General features: G+C 40.1%; 1 protein-coding gene across 12 annotated transcripts in view; it reads left to right on the forward strand.

The window, feature by feature from the left end:
- The window catches only part of ABLIM1 (actin binding LIM protein 1), a 192,048-nt gene that overhangs the window by 107,011 nt on the left and 62,465 nt on the right, over nucleotides 1-22,572 (forward strand). For all 12 annotated transcript variants that reach the window (XM_067000417.1, XM_067000418.1, XM_067000415.1 and 9 more), the window contains 2 exons: nucleotides 7,736-7,862; nucleotides 9,011-9,104. In XM_067000417.1, coding sequence (XP_066856518.1) covers nucleotides 7,736-7,862; nucleotides 9,011-9,104 — 221 coding nt within the window. The remainder of the gene's footprint in view (nucleotides 1-7,735; nucleotides 7,863-9,010; nucleotides 9,105-22,572) is intronic.

Below are 22,572 nucleotides of genomic sequence, written 5' to 3' on the forward strand. Positions count from 1 at the left end.
TATTTTTACATAATGACTATTTTTGCTCATGACTTACATCTAGATCCATTTGCATGGAAATTGAAATTAAATTACAAGGCTTAAAATAGCATTATGGATTTTTTTTTTTTAATTCAGAAACTACCTGAAATCTGCTGGACACACAGAATGTACATATGTTAAAATTTATTTTAATTTTGTATCTCCTGATTTGTCAAGGGTCTGTAGCTTTATAAAACTATTTACTTTGTATAACTATGTCCATAAGGGTTTTTAAAGTGACGGACCTTATCATACCTGATTTTGTTTATAGATACGAAAAGGAGAGCAAGTTTCCTCCGTGTTTTCAAATCCTGTTTGGATTTTTTAACTTTGATTTAAAGTGTAAAATTTGGATTTTTAATAACATCCTTGATTTTTAAATATCAGTATTAAATTTCCCCTATCTTAATTTAAATTGGTTTTTAATAATCTTGCAGGGCTACTGACTTTTTAATACATTGAGAATACTATGGGTCTAAAATTTCCCCTATCCTGCCCTTTTTAAGGATAAAATAAGCAAATCAACATTCATGAAAGGGTACAAAAAAGTGATGCAAACCTCAAGTACAGTTCCTATCTGGCAAAAGCCATTGGGTTATGGCAGAAGAATACTCAGTTCTTCCCTTGTTAAATTCTTCCAGTGACTCTAAGAACCAATTTCTATGATTACTCCAAGAAGGTTTATTCTTTTGAAGAGTGTTTGCAATTTTTGAGACGTTTTCATCATTTGAATTGTTTTCTTAGATTAATTTTAGTTGTCACTTATGTTTTGTACCAGTGGCTAAATTGCATGAGAAGCCTCCATTTGCTCGTCTACTTCTTATTTTATGAGGATTGGTATTTTCACTGCTGCTTTATAAATCAACTTTGTTCCTTCCCTGGAGGTGTATAAAGCATTGTTAGAAGGTAACTTTTGGGTGACAAGAAACAGAGCAGCAACTGTATTGAGAATGTAGTGGTGGCAGGGCAGTAAGTTTCTGACTTAGCAGTTTTCCATCAGGAAATGTTGGTTCACAAATGTAATGTTTTTTTTCAGGAAGGTGTTTTCAGTCCATTTTGCCTATTTCTTTTGTGTTGCGTGTAAATTGGGCAAGAACAGTTGTGAATGGACTATATGAATGTACTAACCATTAAGTATCTGCTACTATTTGTGTAAGTGTAACCCCATCTTAAATTTGGAATTAAAAAATTTCCATCTCCAAGTCTTTACTACTAATCAAAAGACAATTCCAAAGAGAGTTCTGGGAGAAGTGCGAGGAATTGCTCAGTAAATGGGTGTTTCACTGGGAGGCATCACTAATTTGGAAAACACAACTATAGGAGGAAATCCCCAGACACGAGTATTTGGGAATTGGCATGTTCAGAGAGGCTACCAGGTAATAAGTCAGGAATCAGAGGTCACTTTCTGTTGTTATTTAGAGCTCAGTTTGCCATGGGTTACCAGGACATAAAAACCTTCCTAAAAGTTTCCATACTGGAGATTGTACCGTTTTAATTGTTTTCCAAGAGTAACAGTGGAAAATTACCCAAAATAGTCTTCAAATGAAGAGACACAGCATGTACTGTCCATGAGCTGGGCTTTAAGCATTGAAGCTTATTTGCAAACTGAGCAACTCCCTTGGTATACTGTGAGTTAGAGCTGTGAATTTAAATTCAGCTGAAATTATCTGAGTCCGGAATGTGTGGTAAAGGAAATAACAGGTTAGACTAGCTTCAGATAGCCACTGCTGATATGTATCAGGCTTTGGTTCATCCTCAGAGTAGTTTTACAACTGGGACACTGGGGCTGCTAAGTGTAAAAAACAAACAAACACAAAAGTTACCTTTCTTTTACAGGACAATTAGAAACTCCTCTCTAAGATAGGTGGAGGAAGAAAGAGACAGACATCCTACAAGCTATTTCCATCACACTTTGGTTTTCCATTCAGATGTGTAGGAAAGATGGGGTTGAAAAGGTGGCTGATGTTGAGGCTGATGTCATGGAGAAAGGCCAACTTGGTTGTATGTTGCTTGCAGGGACACTTTTCAGGAGTAAGAGGGTAAAAGGCCAATTGGTTTGGCCTCTGTTGAGAAGGAGGTGTAGCAAGATAAGGAAGGAAGGGAAATAATTTTCTACACAAGAACAGGAAACTAACACAAATGGTCACATCAGTAAAGAGAAGAAAAACTCTCATAATAATATCGTATTAACAAACGAAAGTTGGGGAAAAGCTTTCATCCTTCTAAATTACATTAAATTACATCAAATGGTGGAAGTGCTGTTTCCAGTAATTATATATCAAGATAATCACACAGTGATCTTCATATAAGTGGGTTTAGTTTGTATTTCCATGTATATTAGTCAAATTCTTAAACAGACAAGTCAACGTTAGGCACTCGTAGGTGGTTAACAGGGACTCGTACTGCAAGCAAATAATGCCATTCTATGCCATTGTGATTTCTTTCCATAGTTAATCAACTAAAGCATTTTATTTTCTTTAAATATTTATTTTGAAAATATCATTTTTTCCAACTTGCCATTTATAATAAATGGTCAAACTATGTTCCACTTCCCGTGGGAAACTTAGTTCCCTTCATTGTGCAAGCCCAGCCTCTCATTGTTAGATTATTCAGGAGTACAAGGATGTTGGAGTGGGTTTGTTTTGCCTTTAGCAAAAGGGCAATAACACACTTTGTCCGTCTTTACATTGGCAAAGAGGAAGGGTCTGGCAACAGATTTCATTGCAAAATTGAGTAACATACGTGGATCTCAATTCTGGATGAAAGATTTCCAGTATTGTATGGCCTTCTCTGACTCCAGAACTCATCACTGCCATAACAATCAAATGATTGTGGCTTAAACTTTGAAAGCATTTAATATACTGTAAACAGACAAAGTGAGTTTGTATTTTTAGCTTTCACAGAAATATCTTGATGAGCTAGAAAAGCCTGTGTGATATCATTGAAAGTTTTAAATTTAAAACAGGGCTTTAAAAAGCATTGCCTGATCTTTGTGGTTAAAGGGTAACAGAGAAACTTCTCTGATCTTCCTAACTCTATGAGAAAGGATAACTTGCTCAATCTCCCGATTGCCACAGAGGAATTACTGGGATACAAGTGCTTTTTTAAAGATGGCTAAGAATTATTTACAGTTAGAGATTTCTTTACTTTGACTCCAGTGAAAATACTTGCCTCTTTTTTTTTTTTCCTCCCCACTTCCAAGCCGCTGTCCATTGTAGCTTGCTCCATTGGTCCAATTGTGTTTGATGGTATATTTCTGTGCATGTTGAATGAAAGCTTGTTTTCAAATAAATATCTCTATATAGAGATAAATAGATACTAGATTCCCTGTTTTACCTGTTGCAGGTTTGAACGCTGCTAGTGCCGTCTCCATACAACTGATGTGTTGTACTCTATGGGAACCGTAACAAAGAGTCTCACTCCTGTAATTTGTAGAAGTTCAGCAGCTTCAGGCTTTATCTAGACGCATGCTACCAATGGCTGTCAGGATTGACGAGAACTTTGTGGTGGCTTAATTATGCATCACTAAGCCAGGCTGCTGTTATCTCTGTTCAGCCCCCTGCACGGAACAAAGTTGGCTTGCTCACGTCAACTCATCCTGCACGTGATTTTGCACAAAGGTGTTCATTAGGACAAAAGCAGGTAGAGACGACTTCCCTTGCATATGTTCTATGCAGCGAGTGGAGAACGTGAGAGAAAGGTAGAATTTCTAGTAATTTTTTCAAAGCAATCCACATGGGAGTGGGCAAGGCGCTACGCAGCGTTGTTAGGGTTAATGCAGCTGTGTCAGCTCCGAGCCCCCCGCCTGTGCAGGGATCCAGCAGGGGGGAGCTCCCTGCTATTGGCTGAGAGCAGGGGAGGGAGGCAAAGGAAGAAAATCCACCGCTTAATTTAGGCAGTGACGAATGGGTTGCTGTGCAGGATTTTTCACTCCTGGATGGCTGGGGTGATGCAGATGCTAAAAAGGGAAATGCGTTTTCTCATTGCATCTTCACAAGCAAGATGCCATGGAAGGCAGCTCACCCTGGCCTGCATCTTCTAATGAGGCAGATTAAGGTGACTGGGGGGTGGAGGTCTTCATCATGCACAATATTACAGTGTCATGCTGCTTCCCGTTGCCCTGTCCCCCCAGTTTTCCATGCTTTTGGGCTGGCTGACTCCAAATTCAGCTACACACTTTTTGTCCTTCTTGTCATTTGCTTTTGTATTCGGACACATCAACTATGACAGCCTTCTGAGCGATTTTTTTTCCAGAGCTGTAACTTAAATATGTTAGGATGCATCTTCAGATTGAGCAGGCCTAGTCAGAGAACAGGAAAACCACAACAGGTTATGTTAACCATTAACCATCTCTGGCAGAGAACCGTGCAAGGAGCTTTTGCTTGGCTAAAAACGATGCTGTCAGCTACTGCTGAGAGAGGGCGAATTCACTTCTTCTGTACCATGTCTGAGCAAGTAGACATCGCCTGTGGAGGCTACAAGGTGGGGAATTGCAGCTGTTGGTGTCATAGGCAGCCACAACGCACATCAGCATGTGTGTTACTTCACATTTCTTAGAATTAGTGCTGTGGACTGTCTCAAGTCTTCCTTCCTCTCAAATGTAATTCCACATATTGTTTTTTGTGGTAGGCTTTTCGTTACGTTGTAAGTGTGTATAGGAGCTGTATTACTCACTCATGCATTCACACTGCACTTCTCCTCTGCGTTATGCTGGCCCAGCTGAACGTGTGGCTGTGCAATGGATGGGAGTGGGGAGAAATGTGGGTTATCTGACAAAACGAGAGCACGAGAGAGCTCAAGGTCAAAGGGGTGCCATCTGTTTGACCCAGGTGTGAAGCCAGAGGGAGAACTGCTGTGGGAACCATTACACAAAATCTGGGGGGAGGGTTTTCAGATTTTTGAGTACAAGTTTGGCCTGGCACATGGTTGTGAACCACTAGTCTTATCTCACTGCCCTTTTCTTTGCAGCATGAGCTGGTTATGGCTTAGGCTGATGCAGCCTGTGCTTAGTGTGATACTGAGATCTGGCCCGCATATGTTGTGTGCTGATGACATTCAGCCAAAGGCTTTAATATGCCTCATACAGGCCTGCGGTCATAAATGGCTTTTATTTGTAGAATTTGGATGAATAAATGGTCTTTTCTTAGCCTAGCCCAGCCTTATTTACTCTCTATTTTAGGAAATAATGATAATTGCTAGCTTCTCATGCATATACCCAACTGTTTTGCTAGAATTAAAATCAGGTTTAGTTAAAAGCCATCTCAGCCTAATAAGACAGTACTTGGGCTGTTAGCTTGCTTTGATATTAGACGTTCAGTATGCCTGTGACTGGAAATAACGATATCCATTTACACTTTAAGGAACCCAGAAAGAGTGAGTGAATGTCATAGTTGCTATAGGATAATAAATGTATGTCCAGCACCACCATCTTTGACTTACAGGAAGCAAGTAAACAGGTGGGCGTACTTCATGGATCCCTATTTCTTCCACATAACTGCTTTTTGCACCAGGAAAGCCAAAGATTGTGGACCGGGTGGGCCCTTTGCAGAAGGCAGTTCTGTTCTGACTTGGCTTCAGAAATTCAGTAGAAGTGAAGCAAAGTGCTTTAAAAAATCTCTTTCTTGGTTCCGTATCTGCAAAATTTCAGCTTCACAAAACTTGCCTGGATAAAGCTGCCAAAAGCATGGAAAATAAAGCAGATTTTTGGAGGGATTATTGTAACAGGGAATGTGTCATGGTTTGGCAGGACCGCAGGTCAGGAATGTGGAAGCTGGCACAGCAGGGAGAAGCAGGAGTGCTAGGAAGCTGAGAAATGGGTGCTGATTAAAGCTGCAGCTCAGCATCCACTGGGATGGGAGGAAAGATTCCGTTTGTTCTCACAGTTGGTAGATGTATTGCATGGTTTCAAGTTGGAAGGAACCTTAAGAGATAATGTAGTATCCTCTCCAAACCAAAGGGAAGATCAATGTACCAATGGCATCCTGACAGATGTTCACTTGTCTCCCCCTTAGTCCCATTTTGTAAACTCCAGAGCCTCTCTCAGTGACCTGTTCCAGCCCTTGCTGTCATTGTGGAGTGGCATGAAGCCTCGAAATGGCACTGAAGAGCAGAGGGATCCATTACGTGCTGTCAGTACTTGTCATTTCATAATTTCAATTTGTAACTTTTGTCCTCTAGAGCAAAGCCCTGGGATTAGGACATCTCAGGGTTGCTTTTCAAGTCCAAGCTGCATCATTGGTCTGTGACTTGCATTTTATTACAAGATACCGTGGTGCTTGGGCCTCTTCTCTTAAGGGATTAGAGGGCATGAAGAATGCTGATAGAGAGGCCTGCTGCAAATAGTGACCTGGTTAGCAGGAATGCACAGCATCTATTTGGGGCTGGCCTTGCCCATTATCCAGCAAACAAAAGTCAGGCCCTTGGGTGTCAAAAGGAGACACTCCTCTTATTGTCAGTTGTTATAGTAAACCTGGACTTGCCCTTTTGCAGGGTGTGGTGTTACCTGGGCTGTAAAACTCTGAGGAGATGGCGGTGTCCGGGCTGTACCTGTTCAGTCAGCTGGAACTGGTCTTGTTCTAAGGCCGCTTGTTGATGTTTCAGGCACGTGGAGAAGATGTTACATTCATGGAAGGAACACCAAGTCTGAGGATAATAAAATACAGAAAAACCTTTGTTCTGTTTTGTCTCTGGCTTCCAAGCATGTCCCAGTTGATGGGCATTCCCTTTCTGCCTCGCTGCTCCGCCAGGCCTTCCTTTCCCTCAGTCACAGAAGCTCCAGCACAGTGCCGGCAGTTCTCTGCTGTGACCCACATCGGTCTCGTCAAATCTCCCCATGCACTGAACTGCCCCTTGCCAAGAAATCTCTTGAGTATCTTATATGTGAATGGAGAGGAATGGGAGCTCAGGGCTGAGCCCAAGATTTCTGATGTGACGTGAGATGTTGTGGCATCCTCTGGGACAGAGGGCATTCGGTGGCTCCGGGCTTCAGGTTTGCTGTCTGCCTTCAAATTGTCTTTCTGAATCACAGCAAAAATTGAGCGTTGGCTACTGGGTAGTACCAAAATCCCCGAGTGAGAGTGCTTGTGCCTATTAGAGCCCAGGAGAGCTGCTGTTTTCCACACCTGCAGGTGGAACACAATATGCCCCGTCATATAGCATTTAGTGCTGCCACACTGCTGTCACCCTTGCCTCAGGCCCTTGCTAAAAATGTTCTCTCCTCTCTTCCTGGGCTGGGATGTGCCACCGCCCGTGGCTGGGTGCACGTCGTGGGGTTTGCTGCCACCCAATGGGAGACTGCAGCATCCTGGTGGCACTCGCCCAGGCCTCCTTCCGTAGCTTCACTTTGGCACTCCAGATCTTGCAAAGAGCAAAATGAGAAAAATACTGATTCCTTTGGAAGGCTGGTACTTTTCTGGATGATGGTTCATTGCTGCTTCCCAACAAAATCTCAAATTTGTACAAAGCTTACCTGGCAATCTTTGAATCACAAAGTGTGAAAAACAGGATAGAGATTTCTGTCCTCTGCTGAATATGTCTGTAATAAAGAAGACTGTATCTTCATGGGGGATCTGTAAGTCTCTGAGGAAAGGAAGACATGTCTTTGCATAGCTGTGTAACTTTCCCCTTTGGTTACCAAGTACAGAGATGGGTGTATGGTTGATGAGCATCAGTGAACCAGGTAACTGAACAAATGCATTTGTTTGTTTATTTGCAGATTGTGCTGGCTGTGGAAGAGACATAAAGAATGGACAAGCATTGCTAGCTCTGGATAAGCAGTGGCACCTGGGATGCTTTAAGTGTAAGGCCTGTGGCAAGGTCCTAACTGGGGAATACATCAGCAAGTAAGTAGCCTCTGCAACTCTCCTGCACTCTTGGCATGAGTTCTTGTTGCCGGAAGGGAAGAGCTTGCAGCAAAGTTCACCTTTTGACATCCAGTTTCTATCACCTCTCAGTATACATCAAAATTCTTTCCTGTCGGTGAGAGCTGAGCTGGGGAAGGGAAGTAAGCTGGGAAGAGCAACTGAAATGTGATGTTTAATGATAGTAGTCCCTACTTAATACCAGTACAGAAGGGGATATATCTCAATGCTCCCACAAGGGGTTGAGTGAATTCCTGTGTTTTCTGTGTTAGCCAGATACAGCTTTTTGCCGTTTTGTTTTCCAACATTGATATTGAGGAAAAAAAAAATAGGAACCTGTCCATCGTTTGCTTTTGCTACAGAATAGACTAAATGTGATGTGATTGACCTGTCAGTGTTTCTCAACTCCAAATAAACTAATGAAGAGAATATTGAACGTAAGGAGGGGCAGAGGAAGAGAACGGGAAAAAGTGTTATAATGATAAAACAGAGGGAATGAAGATACAGTCTTTGTTCTCCTCTTCAAGTATATAATGAGGAGAAAATGTAGGGAAATAAAGTATGTTTCACAAACCCTTCAGTAAGTATAGTGGGATGTATAATATTATAAGTCAATAAAATGAAATAAATTCTGTAATTTCTTAAAAGAAGGTCAATGCGAATGCCTGAGAAATAGTATTAAGCTCTGATTGGTGCTTCAATTTGTACTATGTATTCATTGTTCATACCAAAACCATCCATGGCCTTACACTTAGAAGCAACTGGTTATGCTCTTCACAGACTACGAAGATTTCTTTGTTGAATGATCTCCACTCATCACCATGGACAGAGTTCCACTAATTTCTCTAGAATTGTACTACCTGTAGTTTTAGAGTCTGTTCTTAAGAATGAGGTTTGCTTCAGTGTTTTGAGGTTGGATACCTTTCCTTTTTGGAAATTTAAAGAAATAATTCTAGAATTATGAGAATATGATATTTTTTCTTCTACTGCAAAATACGTCTCTTGAATTCTCTCCCATTTGCCTATTGCTGTTTATTGATGTTCCTGAGTGAAAACAAGGGAAGAATGTAAGTCAGGCTGTAACCTGTTTATTAAAAGGTGGTTTATATCTTGCGGATTTTCTTTTTCAGAGATGGTGCTCCTTATTGTGAAAAGGACTATCAGGTTCTTTTTGGAGTCAAGTGTGAAGCATGTCACCAGTTCATTACTGGGAAAGTCCTAGAGGTATGTGCTTTGTAAGATGGAGTTTAAGAATTGGGCCACATCCCATTATGTTCTCATGAAACTGCAAAAGATAAAAAAAATTCTCATGGGAAAGTTTTACTGCTGATTTTAGAGCAAAGGTGCTAATTTTCAGAAATATTTTCAAATGTTTTACCTTTGGAGTAATCAGGGAAAGTATCTGATAGAGAATTAATTACACTAGTTTCTATGGATTTGTGATTTCTATGTTTCTTTTTTAGTGGTGATGTGCAAAGTCTGTTGCATTTCTTATTCTGTGTCAGATTTGATATATTTATAGAGGTAATTTGAGTATTGGAATCATAACCTTTGACAACTGTGAGTATTCTGAGATATATAGTCATGAAGGGGGGTTGTGTACCTGAGATTTTTCTTCTCAAATAAGGCCAGATGATATGAATGATGCTGACAAAGCGAGGGAGAAATGTACTGGAAGTAATATGTTAGAAATGAGAAGGCACAAACAGAAAATGTCTGAACAGTCTATTTTGTTGACTTTTAGTTGGAATCCTTTGTCTTCTCTTTGCATCTGGCCAAATCATTTTACAGTTGCATATCTTCTGTTGTCAGTACTGTCTTCCACGGCTGTGACTAGTCCCATGAGATGGGATCCTTGAATTATGCATGGATCCCTCTGTGTCATCACAGAACTGTTCAGTGGTTAAAAATGCAGACGACCTTCTTTGTCGTGTTATCATTGAAATATGAGGAGCAAACCTGTTACCTCCCTTCCATATAGGATTCTATGTTCAATGGAAAGAACCTGACCTTTGAGCTTAGGCCTAGAGCGGGGCTGCTTGGCTTGACTCCAGATTTAGTTATGCTTGATACTCAACCTTCCTGGGGAAAAAAGGAATTATTGGAGGAAAATAATATATATAAAGGAAAATCCCCTTTATATAATAAAGAAAGTGGAAGAAATGGGAAAGCCAGGAAGAACTTCAGTTACAGGTGTATTTTTTGGAGCGGAAACCAGATGTACTATTTTAGTGAGTCCAAGAAATAAACCTGAAAGTATTACCAAAATAAAAACAGATGGAATTTGCTAGTTAAATGTGTATTACAAGTTGTCTTCTTTGTGTTCCATCTACTACCGGTATAGGGCTGTGTCTGCCCTCCTCTGAGAAGTTTCAGATTTGATGTAAAGTGGAAACAGCTTGAGTTTCTAGCTCTGGAGGTCTCTAGTTCAATATTCGAATATTAACCAGGACAGTAGCCACCAAATGAGACTCAGAAAGCATGTAGACACCTGGTGTACCTGTCACTGCTTCTACTGAGAGGAAATACACTTTTTCAGTTAGCTGTGATCTTAGTCTGACTCCTTTGCAGTGTGTTTCTAATTCTTTTGGAGAGCCACAAAGATAACTAGTGAGAACAGTCTGACTTTTCCCTTGAGTTAGAAAGGCTGTGTCTCTGGCTTTTGTCTAGAGGTCTACTACCATATGCTTATCTGTTCACATCTACTGATGAGTTTTTCAGTTTAGTACTCTCTATTGGAGAGTACTCAGCTTAGTTGGAATGGGAAGCACTGCAGGAGAGAAGTAATTGGATTTGTGAGACTGGGAAGCATAAAATATTCTAAAATGACTTTAGATGCTATTTCTGCTGTTACTCTTTTACACAGCACATGATAGGTGCTCAAACCTGTGCAATCGGTTGCTGAAAGCAATGTGATCTATTCAGAGGCATGGAGATGAAAATAATAAAAGAGGAGGTTCTTTGAGTCTGCAGAGAGCTGGGAAGAAATGAGCTATTTCTGTTCGGAGCCTTCTGTGTAGTGGATGTGAATATAGAAAGGTTGCATTCCTGTTGCTCTTTCTAGTATCAATGAGAAAGAAAATTAGGTTTCTGAGAGGATCTAGAGCTATATCCTTTCAGAGCTGAATCAGCTGAGGCCAGGGGAAGATGAGTTCAACTGAACTAGGTTTCAGCTCTCCATCACAACCTAAGCTAAAGTTCAGTTTATCAGAGTCTTTGTGTCCCAGACAGAACCTTGTTGCAGTCATTTTGGCCTCAAGGTTGGTTTCTTGCCTTGTAGTTCTTTCTCTTCTTATGGGTATTTATTATCAGAAGAATAAACAACATATTGCTGAAATAAAAGTAATGGAGCAGGTGTCCAACCTCATGTAAGAGTCAAAGTCAGAGAAAATAGATAAAGGTTCTTCATGTGACCTAGCCCCAGCAGGATTCGAATATGCTCATGAAATAGAAACAGACCTTTTGAATGATATTATGGAAATATTAAGCATGTGAAATTGTAGGTAAAACTAGAATTTTTGCTTGCATATTCATGGATCTCATTGATTATCAGAGGCACAACCCATAATAATACAGTAGAGGGCAGCAATAGTTCTCGATATCTAACCAAGACCAAAAAATAAAGCATATAGAAATTGAATTACTTGTAACACAGCTCTTTCCAGATTTGTTTTAAATGGCATTTGAAGCTCACTGCTGTGTGGCAGGTGTAGAGTGGACAAGTCCTTAGAGACTTTCACCAAAAAACACAGTATTTTGTGGTCAGGGAGACTCAGACATTGCTTTGACTGATTTACAGTACATCTTAGTAGCCTGGATAGTCCATGAATAGAGTTCTTCACATATCAGCTGGGAATGCAGATGCAGGAGAGACATACAAGCGTTTTCTGTCATTGAGTGGCACTTGAAAAGATGCTTAGAAGATACAGCTAATATTCAATAATAGGAGGAGTTTATTAGAACCATGGGCTAGTTTCTTGTCTCCTCCTAGAAATCTTGTATGCTGTCAGAGATGCACAGTTCTAAAGGAGCAGTACTAATGTCTCTAAATTAGACTAAAGGCACTAATAAGTGGCAACATAAGATGAGAAAATCATGTGTCAGCACGAGTCCCCTTTGAGAAGAAAAGGTAGTTTAAAGGATGGGGTCAGAGCATGACATAAATCCTCTGGTAACAAAGGAGATGAGAGATTGGAAGTAGCCAGAGGGTCACGGAAGATAATTCACAGAACAGGATTCTACAGTTCATGGAGAGCTGCGGATGCTTTTGAGGCAGGACAAGTAAAAATCTCATTAGCCTGTACAGGAAATCACCCACAATCTTTCAGTACACCTGAAGTTTTAATTTAGATGAAGCTCGGGATTCTCACAGACAGATTACTGTTTTCCCTCCTTGTTTTCTTAAGCAGTGTTTCTTTGGCAAAGTTGGGCATTTTTGTCAATTAATATCATGGGCATTGTCTCTTGTCCTGCTGCCTCTCTTGGGAATGAAACCACATTACCGGCGTGAAGTAGTACAGTTGTAGGAGGTGGAGATTATGGCATCACTGTGCAGCTCAAGTGCTACTTGGCTTTGTATTTTGCTTTTATTAATAAGAAATATTAATCTGATCCATGTTTTTCATTTAATATGTCAATAAAATATTTGTTATGTCAGGACCGCTATATATTATTTCATAATATTCATCCAGAGCAATGATGTGAAGATATTACAGGGGAAGTATGTGGCACATTGTATGCAAACACTTCCTTCTAATGGATCAGAAGCAATCAACAGAATGCTGTTGTTGTAGGGCTGCTTTATTTTCTGCTCATTCTTATTACTTTACTAGATGGAAAGTATAGAAAAGCAGGAAAACTGAAGAGAAATGAAAGCGTGAATCTGAGCTTTTTTGTGGAGGCAGGTGATACCTGTTTTTCCAGTAAGAGTTTAATTTTTTTTTAAAGAAAATTTAAGATGCTTTGCAACATCTCAGACTTTCAGCTCCTGCTCATTTTTATCCCTCATCATTGCTTTGCACCTCTGAAAAATCAGGCTTTAGTCTTCTACATTGAGCAGTCAGCAAGAGAGACAACCACTGCTGAAGCTAACGTTGGCGCAAGAGTCCTCATCTCAGAAGGCAGCTGTGCTATGCCCTATAGGCACATTCAGCAAACTTTGTCAGAAAAGCCAAGGTTTGAGCTCAAATGTTTTAAGATTCAAGCCTTAAGAAAATAGAACTTCTCCAGCATTCTGTAGAGATGATTTATTTGCTCAGTTTTGAAATGCATTACTGAAAAAAACAGCATGTATTTTGCTAATATCCACATCTCATGGAAGAATCTCCTTTTTTTCTATACCATAGATCTGACAACTTTGAATAGCCATAAAAATACATAAGAAAAAAATACCATGTGCATTTAAGTCAGCTCAGGTATTTCTCATGTTATTTTGCCCATAGCTTTCTGTGATAAATAGTCACAGATGATAGATAAGTCTGCACACCAGCACAATGAATGTGATAAGTATCTAACATGAAATAGATACTGCAACTTTCTTGAGCATGCAGGATACTTTAATACTTGAGTATTTGATGATACTGTTGTCAAGACAACAGAGATCAGTGTTCTTCCTTGGGTTTCTCCAGGAGAAAGGAAGCTTTATTTATGGCAAATTACTCATTTCCTCTTAACTCCAGTGAAAAACTTCTCAGGCAATAATGCCATAATGAGAGTAAGGACTGTCACATAGACTTTCCACTAAGTTGTTGTCTTCATAGCTTCAAGGCTTGCCTATAGTCCATCTGGTCTTAATCCTACAGATCTCTCTGTAGACATGTGTAACTCCACAAATCCGAGCAAACTTCAGCACATATTTAGCTATTTGAAAGATACTGGCTTAAATCATTTTTGCCTCATGTTTATCATGCACAATATAATTATTCCTGTAGGGCTTGATTCAAAATATGTTAAAGCACTGAGAAGCTTTCCATTGACTTCAGAGAATGGTGGATCGTGCCTATACCCATGCGTTTTATCTGTGCTTATCTAAAGTGTTTTACAAAACTCCTTAGTATTCTTTTAGTTCTGCAGAAAGAAGATACCAAGGCAGAAACAGGCAAATAACATGCATGAAATCGGACAGAAAACCTGAGAATAAAATTCAGGTGTTGAGATTTTCACTTTTATTTTCTATTACTGATATGACTAGGATTTGATCTCATGATCTGGAGATCAAGATATATATATCTACTATATCTACTGTCAAATCTCTCAACCATCTGGCTACTCTACCCATTTAATTTTTTTTTTTTTTTAATGCTACTTGCTTACTATTCATTAGCAAATAAAAAGCCATTGTGTGATTTCTCCTGGCTGTGCATAGCTTGAGTTCCTGTTCTGGTGGGCTCCTGGCTGCCCTGTTTGTTTCCTGAGCACTGCTGAAACTCGCATGCCACCTTGTAAGCAGTGGCATAAAGCCATTTTAACAGATGGACCCGGAAAGAGAAATGCCAGGAAACCAGAAGCCTTCTTTGACTTCAGCCTGCAAGGTCAAGTTCTAAACGGTTTTGATATAGCAATTTATGCTGAGCTTCCCCTTATTTTAAAGAGAGTGAGTATACTTAAGAGGTTGTATTTCATATGGAGGAAACTTAATACTTCTAGATACTGTACTTTAATGTGCCAGAATTTTAAGATGTTTTATCTGTGCTGCACCTGATTCAGATACCAATTCTCTCCTTCACACCTTGACTTCAGAAATTAGAAATAAATAATAATAATAATTAGAGAGAGAGACAAAGTTGCCATGGTTGTATAAGGAAACTGTATATGTATTTAAAAGGCAAAGAATGTGAGCCTGTGTGGCCTGTAAGTTTATTCAAGTGTTGATTTCAGGGCTAGATTGAGAAGCTCACATGAAATCCTCACCCTTCTCTGCAGTACAGGGCGTAGTTTAGGTACTGCAGGGTATTCATGCACCTGGTCCTGTGTTCTTACGCCAGTACATCTTCTAGATCAAAGAATCTCTTAGATTCGTGTAGAGAATCTCTTAAAACAAACACAGATATACTTTACTTCTGTTCAGAACTGTTAAATGAAAGGCAAACGTATTCTTCTGCTGAATGAAATATATTTCACAGGGCTGTTTTCATAGTGATTATCCTGGAAGTATCACAAAATGTGTCACTTACCAGATTCAGATGATGCAGCCTGTACCAGTAGTAAAGGTCGAGGTGATTTAAAATGTTTAGCACTTTTATAAAGGAAGTAGTTTAAACAAAGACTGATGATGTGATGTATGCAAAAGGGTTTGGTTTTGGTGGTGTGTTAAGGAAAATTGCTGAAGGACGTATTACCATTCTGTTTTCATATCACCACACTGGTCTGGACATTTTATAGGCTTGGGAGAGAACTCAGCTGCTCTCAACCAGCGTCTCCCAGCCAGCGCTGTCATCCTCACACAGCAGAAAAATGCAGCAGCAGAAGGCTACATAACACATGAGAAGCAGTAGCGTTTAGTGCACGCCTTGTCAGTTCTGTGATTTGCTTTGTGTTTAATTTTACTGCTGTTCTAATAAATCAGAAAACACGAACGTGTTGCCTAACCAACAAGGTAAGTGGTAAAAAAAAACAGCAGAAGCACGTTGCTGCGATGGGTTTGCCTTGTGTTTGCCCTCACAGCCAGACAGGTACATACAGCAGACCGCAGGGCTTGTTTCGATTGTGGTATATACCTGTGAAGAGATCAAATAGGGTTGTTTTACAGGGCACACGGTGCGTTCATCAAAGGCTAACAGGATGTGTGTGAGGCATGGCCTCACCCGCAGAGTGCTGGCAGTACGCAGGATGTATGTGCCTGTGAGAGAAGCGGCCCCTGTGCTCTTCCTGCACTCGCCTGAATCAGAGCAGAATGCAAGCTGGGCGTAACTAAGTGCTTCTGACAAAACAAGACTAACACCCAGGAGGCCGTGTAAATTCTTCAGAAGCCGTGCAAGTAAAATTTAATAACTTCCAGAGCCAGAGAGTGCTGGTTTCGTACTCGGTGGACACCTGTCCCTGAGGGAAAAAATGTTCACCATCGAGCGGTGACACACAAGTGATGGATGAGAAGTGGCCCAGCCCCTGCCTGGGCCAGGATCTTCCCCGTTTCCTTCTCTCAGAGCGAGCTGGTCGAGTCAGTGCCCGCGTGTGTTCAGCGTGCAGGCTTGGCAGGAGGGAGAGCGAGAGCAGAAGACGACGAGGAGGAGGAGAAGGAGGAGGAGGAGGAGGAGGAGGGAGGCTGAGGGCTGGGTGCACTCAGGGGCGCCTTGCTCGTGGTCTGTAAGGAGGTGGAGGGAGTCTGCCCACCGGCCGAGCAGGGATGGAGTTAGACTGAGGAATTCTTACCAGAAGGTAAATGTCTTCCTGTGAAACCAGATCTGAACTAGAAGGGGAGTAGTTTTCTTTTTGGGGAGGGGATACAGCTTTGTGATGTGACTGAATAGCTTGTCAGTAATATCAGAATAGGATGTTTGTACTATTAATACTGTGCTCCAGCAGGATTTTTTAAAGGGGTATGTGTAATCCCGTGTTTTAGTTGGAGAGTGTAGCTAACATTTTTAAACTGCCAGGAACAGATGAGAACAGGACAGAGCTTGGCTGTTTCTGATTGCAGCTGATTGCAGATGCACGGAGGAACAATACACTGCTTTATCTCAAATACTTCTTAATATAGTATGTTAGATCTTGTGATCACTTCTGGAGAATCGGTGCATAGCAATAAGGTTAGAACTTTTTTTCCAGTTTCCCTGCCTTTGAGCTCAGAAACCTGTGTTTTTAGTTAATGTCAAACGTTGGGTTTTGTATTGTTTTTAATGTGGGGTTTGTTTGTGTAGAAATGGGGAAATGAAAAGTATAATAACTCAGGGATATTAGTAAATGTTTTAGCCAGCTTGTCTATGTAGCTGAGTAGCAGCACAGACTTAATTCAAACTACCCTTCCCTGATAAAAATATGCATGTGTAATTGCACAGAACACAACACCATGCACAGGGTCAAAAATCTAGAATTAATATACTTCCAGAGAAAAATAATCCAATAAAATATAATAATAAATTAAAAAAAAAAAAAAAGACCTTCATGTAAAAATCATTCTAACAGGGTTTTGGTGACTTTGCTTTTTTAAATTCAAAAGATTGAACTTGGCAAGAGGGATATCTGTATCTAGAAGAGGCTTGACATATAGTAAAAGCAATTAGCTGGAGTTGACAGAGCCCTAACACAAGTTCAGTTGCTATGGCAGCATCATCACAAGGCATTAACTTCTCGGCAGTGGTTTTGAAACCATCCCTTAGTCAATTTGAACATCAATAGAAAGGGGAGGAATGTTAAGAAGATGGTGAATAAGGAGAGCAAGTCGTAACAAGTAATTTGAAAAAATAACCAATTAAAGCTTCCTTATTGCCACAAAGGGACTTGTGAAGTCTTGCAGGTGCTTATAAAATAATGGCTTATCTATATAAATTGCTTTCTTGTGTACAGTCTTGCTGATGAGGATTTATGTTTCCTAGCACAGCATCTATAGCTTTTTCCTGTTTGTTTTAATTAAATATTCTGTAGAGTGTTTCTTGCACTAAGTATTAGTGATAAACTTTAGCAGGCTGCTAAAAATACTTTAGAATGACATTTTAGTGGAGGCATTTATATTAGTAAAAAGATTACTGCCACCAAGAGCTGCCTTTGTGGTATATAACTATTGCGCATATTCTGGTAGCACAAAACAGGTACTTAAAACAGGAAGTTTTTTCCTGTAACAGAGGTGCACGTAACATACCTTTTTTTTTTTTTTTTTTTCCCCAGTGGAATGGTAAATTACCTGGGCTACTTTATTTTTCTTGTTATGTACCTGTGTTAAGAACTCTATTGCGTGGTTGTCACTGTAGAACATGTTTTTTTTTCTTGGCACAGTCTGTTTTAGGGAAAACATAATATTGGATTTTTATTTTATAGTTACTCGTTTCTTCTGTTGGAATTCATCTTTTCAACTTTTGCATATATATTTTATTTATTTTTGCATCTTTTAAATGTTTGCACCACAATCAGCCACAAAAGAGGTATAAAATTACTGAGGATCCCTGCACCAAGGTACTACACTGAAACCACTGTCATGGTCTCGCTTTCAATTGGGATGTAGCGCTAGGGGAATGTGAGGTAATCTGTGACATCATGACATTATTTCAGCCAGTTTAATTTTTGATTTTCCTGAACTGAGATCACAATGAAAATGGATTAAGTGGTGAAATATTTTTTGTAAGATTGTGATCTTTCATTTTTAGGTTCTGTAAGTGGAGGGTTTGCTCCTAACTTGTAGAAGGGCAGGGTGGGACTTACACCTGTCCCCAGTAAAAAGTAATTGTTGGGAAGAATGCAGCAGAAACCAGTTTGAAACTTGAGAAGTGGAGAAGAGCTTGTTGAGGCAAGTCTATAGGTGTCACACATTTGTAATAGGCTCCAACCAGGTATTGTGCTTAATATTCTCTATGTGAGGACTCAGTCTTCTCTTCTGTCTGCTTTGTCAGGGTGCTTTCCCTGACAAAGTTTGGAACCTAGGAACTTTGAAGTCCACACAATTAACACCCAAGTGTCTCTTTACTTATCTGGGTGCTTTAAAGATGAAGAAATATGATTACCTGAGTATTTTGCAGGTAATTAAATGTTTAAAATGACCACCTGGAGCATAAAGTAGGTAGGTTTTAATTGCATGCTCATGCTACATTGGAAGGTCATACAGCTGTAATTGTTCTTTAGATAGATACCTGGTTTGTATGACATTTATTACAAGCTATTTTCTTTGTAAGAGGGAAAAAGAGCACACAGCAAGAGGTGCACCTGTGCATCACCAGCAACGCAGATATGCTGGCATTCAAACTGTCCGTGAAACTGGCTTGGGGTGTTCCGTAGTTCACAAAGGTCTCTGAAACGAGCACCATGAATCACTTGAGTATGAGTTAGTGTGTTAAGAATTTGACTTGTACATGTAGGACTTGGAGAGAGATTTGTTATGCATACAGATGGATGTTTTGCTTTGAATTCTGTGAAGTAGTTGCATCTTGGCTGGAAAATGTTGTTTTCCTAGGAATGAGGAGAGTAAGAACTGAGGCAGTAAAACTTCAAGCAGATTTCTCAGCAGCACCCTTGAACTACTGTGCTGTTGAGGCAACAGTCATAGAGATGCTGTATTCAAGTGAAACTTTGATGGCAGCAAATGATGTTAGGTATCCCTTTCTACTTTATGTCCATTTATCTCTTTCCTGTTCATCACCAGAGTAACATGTTCTATCACGGTTATTTTGTTGGAGTCATTTTCCTGCAGTAACTAGAAACCTTGATTTTATACGGAACTGAAGAAAACAAGGTAGCGAGTAAAATGGCTGTGATTTGGCTCTGAGAAACATACTCTGATGTGATGTTCATGCCAGCTAGGATTCAAAAGTGTGCTTGCATAGTTTTGCATCTGTAATTAGAAATTATCTGTATGAGAAGACTGACAAACAATACAAAATGGACCTCTGCCAAAAATAAAAGGCTCTGATTCTAAGTTATTCTGTTTGAAAAAAGAGACGACTATTTCTCTGCATTAACTTATTCACGTGGTTAATTTGATGTCATTTTGGCCAGAATTGCAAAGCAAGGATTCCTCAGAAATGCCTCGCTGTAGTCAAATTCAGTCTCATAATTATGTATCAGTGACTCTGGAGTTAAGAGTGATGTGTTTGGGAAGAAAAATATTTGAAGAATATCTGTCCCTTCGCTAGATGGTCACCTGTTGCTTATTGTGACCTCTTACTGGAAGAATTTTCTAAAGGTAGTAGGTAGCATTGCAGATAATCAAGAATAAAATACTTTTTATACTTTTTAAAGCGTTATAGGACCAGAGTAGCTGGAACAGTGACTACTAGGATGAGTTTGCTACAAGAGCAGACACTAGTCACCAAAAGGAAAAAAATACTCTACTCAATTCACTCCTGGCATGTTTTCCTATTAGAATAACGTGGGGATCTACCAGATACAAATGAGCATATATTGAGTGCTTTATTTCTACTTTGTTTCTTACTGGCTACCTTTGTTTTATGTCCTCTTGTTATTTTCTGCTGAGGTACTGTGTGATCTCATGCTTAATCTCTTTTCCCGCTCCTTTGGCCTTCCCAACTCTTCTTTCTCTGTTGTTCTTGGGACACTCCCTCTGAACTGAATGCAGACATTGGAGTGGAGACCAGGCGTTGCTAAATCGCATGCCAGAGGTTGCACGGTTCCACAAACAGCCTTCTGACAGAAAACTGGAAAGTCAATTTTATATTAATTAGGTAGGAAATCAGCTATGGTTATTTGAATCTGGTGGTGTGCTACTCAGAGGCGCTGCCGGACTGGGAGTCTGAGAATTTGAGTTCTCTGCTTGGATCTGCTGCAAGAATTAATTTTGATCCAAGGTGAGTTGCTTAATGCCCCAAACTCTCACATCCTTCATCGATAGGCAGGTGCTAGCCTGCTCAGCAGGCTAGCAGGAGTTTTGCTGAGCCCTGCACTGAGCTGTCTCCAGGCTGTGCCCATTCTGCAGAGCCCCTGATGCTGGTGCCGTGCTGGAGCAGCCATGGCAGTAGCAGCTCCGGTGCTGATGCGGCACAGCTCGCCCCGATCTGCTCCTGGCGTTGTGCTTGGACTGTCTCCCTGAGCCGCAAACCGCATCAACAAAAGCTCACTTCCAGCAGCAAAGCTCCTGCTATACCAGGAATTTTGCTGCTTTGCCAAGACAGCTCGAGGAGTAAATTTTTCAGGCTCTGACTCTAATTATTCTGTTGGTTTGCTCCTGTGCTCCCTGGGAGCAGTTTAGAATCACAGAATGGTTTGGGTTGGAAGGGACCTTAAAGACCAGCTAATTCCAATGCCCTGCCACAGGCAGGGACACCTCCCTCCAGACCAGCCCTGGCCTTGATGCATGTTTAAATACTTCTGTCTGTATAAAGCCCATTGGAATGGATTTTAAGGTTAGAGGAATTGCTAAAAGCATCTTGCTTGGCCTTCTCTTTTCAAAATCATAGAGCTTTTCCCTAAAAATAATGGTAATAATGGTAAAATAATAAAAATAAAAGCTTATCCTTTGGGAAATTATCCTGTCTTGTCATGAAGGCTGCAGAATGATCGTAAAGTCACAGATTTTCCCTCTTGCTGTTTAAGTTACCTCTACTGTAGAAACCTCATTTTGAGGTTAAATTTGTCTAACTGCAGCTCGTTGATGTCACAGTTGTTTTTGTTTGTTTTTTTGGTGGGATTGAAAAGCTCATTCTCTTTCCTGTTATTATCTCTTCTTTGCTTTTAATTAGTTTTCCATTGTGCTCCACTCATCTTTGAAGCCTCTCTCTCTCAGTAATGATTTGGCTCCGAGTCCTTCAGTTTCGCATCTTAAGGCTCACGTTGGTTTGGTGGCTCTCCGCTGAACTACTCTGCAAATCCACGTGTCCGCTTGTCAGTATTATAACAGTGATGCTGCAGTATATAGTCAGAAGCAAAACCTTCCTTCTGCTACCCCTTTATGTTCTTTGCACACACCAAATGATCGGAAGAACCAGCCGTTTGAGGTACTCTGTGAGCTCTTTCCAGGAGGTTACTAATGATCATCTCCAAGTGCCCCCCTCAGTGGCTGTGGCCTACAACATGGCGCTCAGTCTCCCAGGGCCCTGCTTGCTTGATTTGCGGCCATTCTGTATTAGGCTATTAAAACGTACTTGTTGGATTTTAGGTAGCTTAAACAAGCATTGTTTTGAGTCATCAGCAAATTTACAAGGAAAGGCTTTTATATTTGTTTTTAGATTTGTTTTTATTATATTGTTTGGGCCAGTAGCAGAGGTACCTCATGCTGTGGGCAGAAGGAAGTCATCTCTGAGGTGTTTGTCTCCCCCCTGCTAACACATCCATCTGTCAGACAACTGCCTAGCTATAGTGTTTTTTTTAAGACTCTTGAGTACAAATTATTCAAGTCTTTTAATTTGTAAAAGTAGACTCATGGCAAACACTTAAAAACAGTATCAAACAACAAACAGCATCAAACATTACCTTTTACATTGCCTTTTTAATTATCTTAATTTTTATGCTTTTTCTATATAAAAGAGTACAGAGCATGGTAATTTTCTTATTTGTCTTTTACAGTACACAATTTAGGACATTCAGTAGGCTGTCTTTGAAATTCAAGGATTTATCTTTTCATGGTTACTTTAAGATCTAGGTATATGTTCCTTTAAAATTCCATGTGTGAACATGCAGTGTTGTTCTTTATTTCTGTCTGTCTACACAATTAAATCATGATCGGAATGGAATTGCTAATTTTTGGAATTGCAAATAACCTGTTTACATTAGGATCAAGTCTAGTATTTGTTACCAGGTGTCAGGTGCAGTGCCTTCTGACCTATGAAATATCCGTCAGATGCAGGTTTTTTGTTTGTTTCAGGGGGAGGTTGGTTTTTGTTTGTTTGTTTTTATTTTTTAAGATATGAAGGAGCTTTGTTATTGACATTTCTAGCTAAATTTCAGCAGGTTGAAGTCAGTTGTGGTTCTGCTGACTGAGAAAGTAGTTTCTGATTAAGTATACTAGTAATATCTGTCACAAAAACAGTGAATTCACAGATTTGTATTGACTCTCAATGAATCAACATGAGAACTGCTGTTTATGAACCCAGACTTT

This window comes from Anser cygnoides, chromosome 7 (assembly GCF_040182565.1).
Source record: "Anser cygnoides isolate HZ-2024a breed goose chromosome 7, Taihu_goose_T2T_genome, whole genome shotgun sequence".
Taxonomy (NCBI): Eukaryota; Metazoa; Chordata; class Aves; order Anseriformes; family Anatidae; genus Anser; species Anser cygnoides.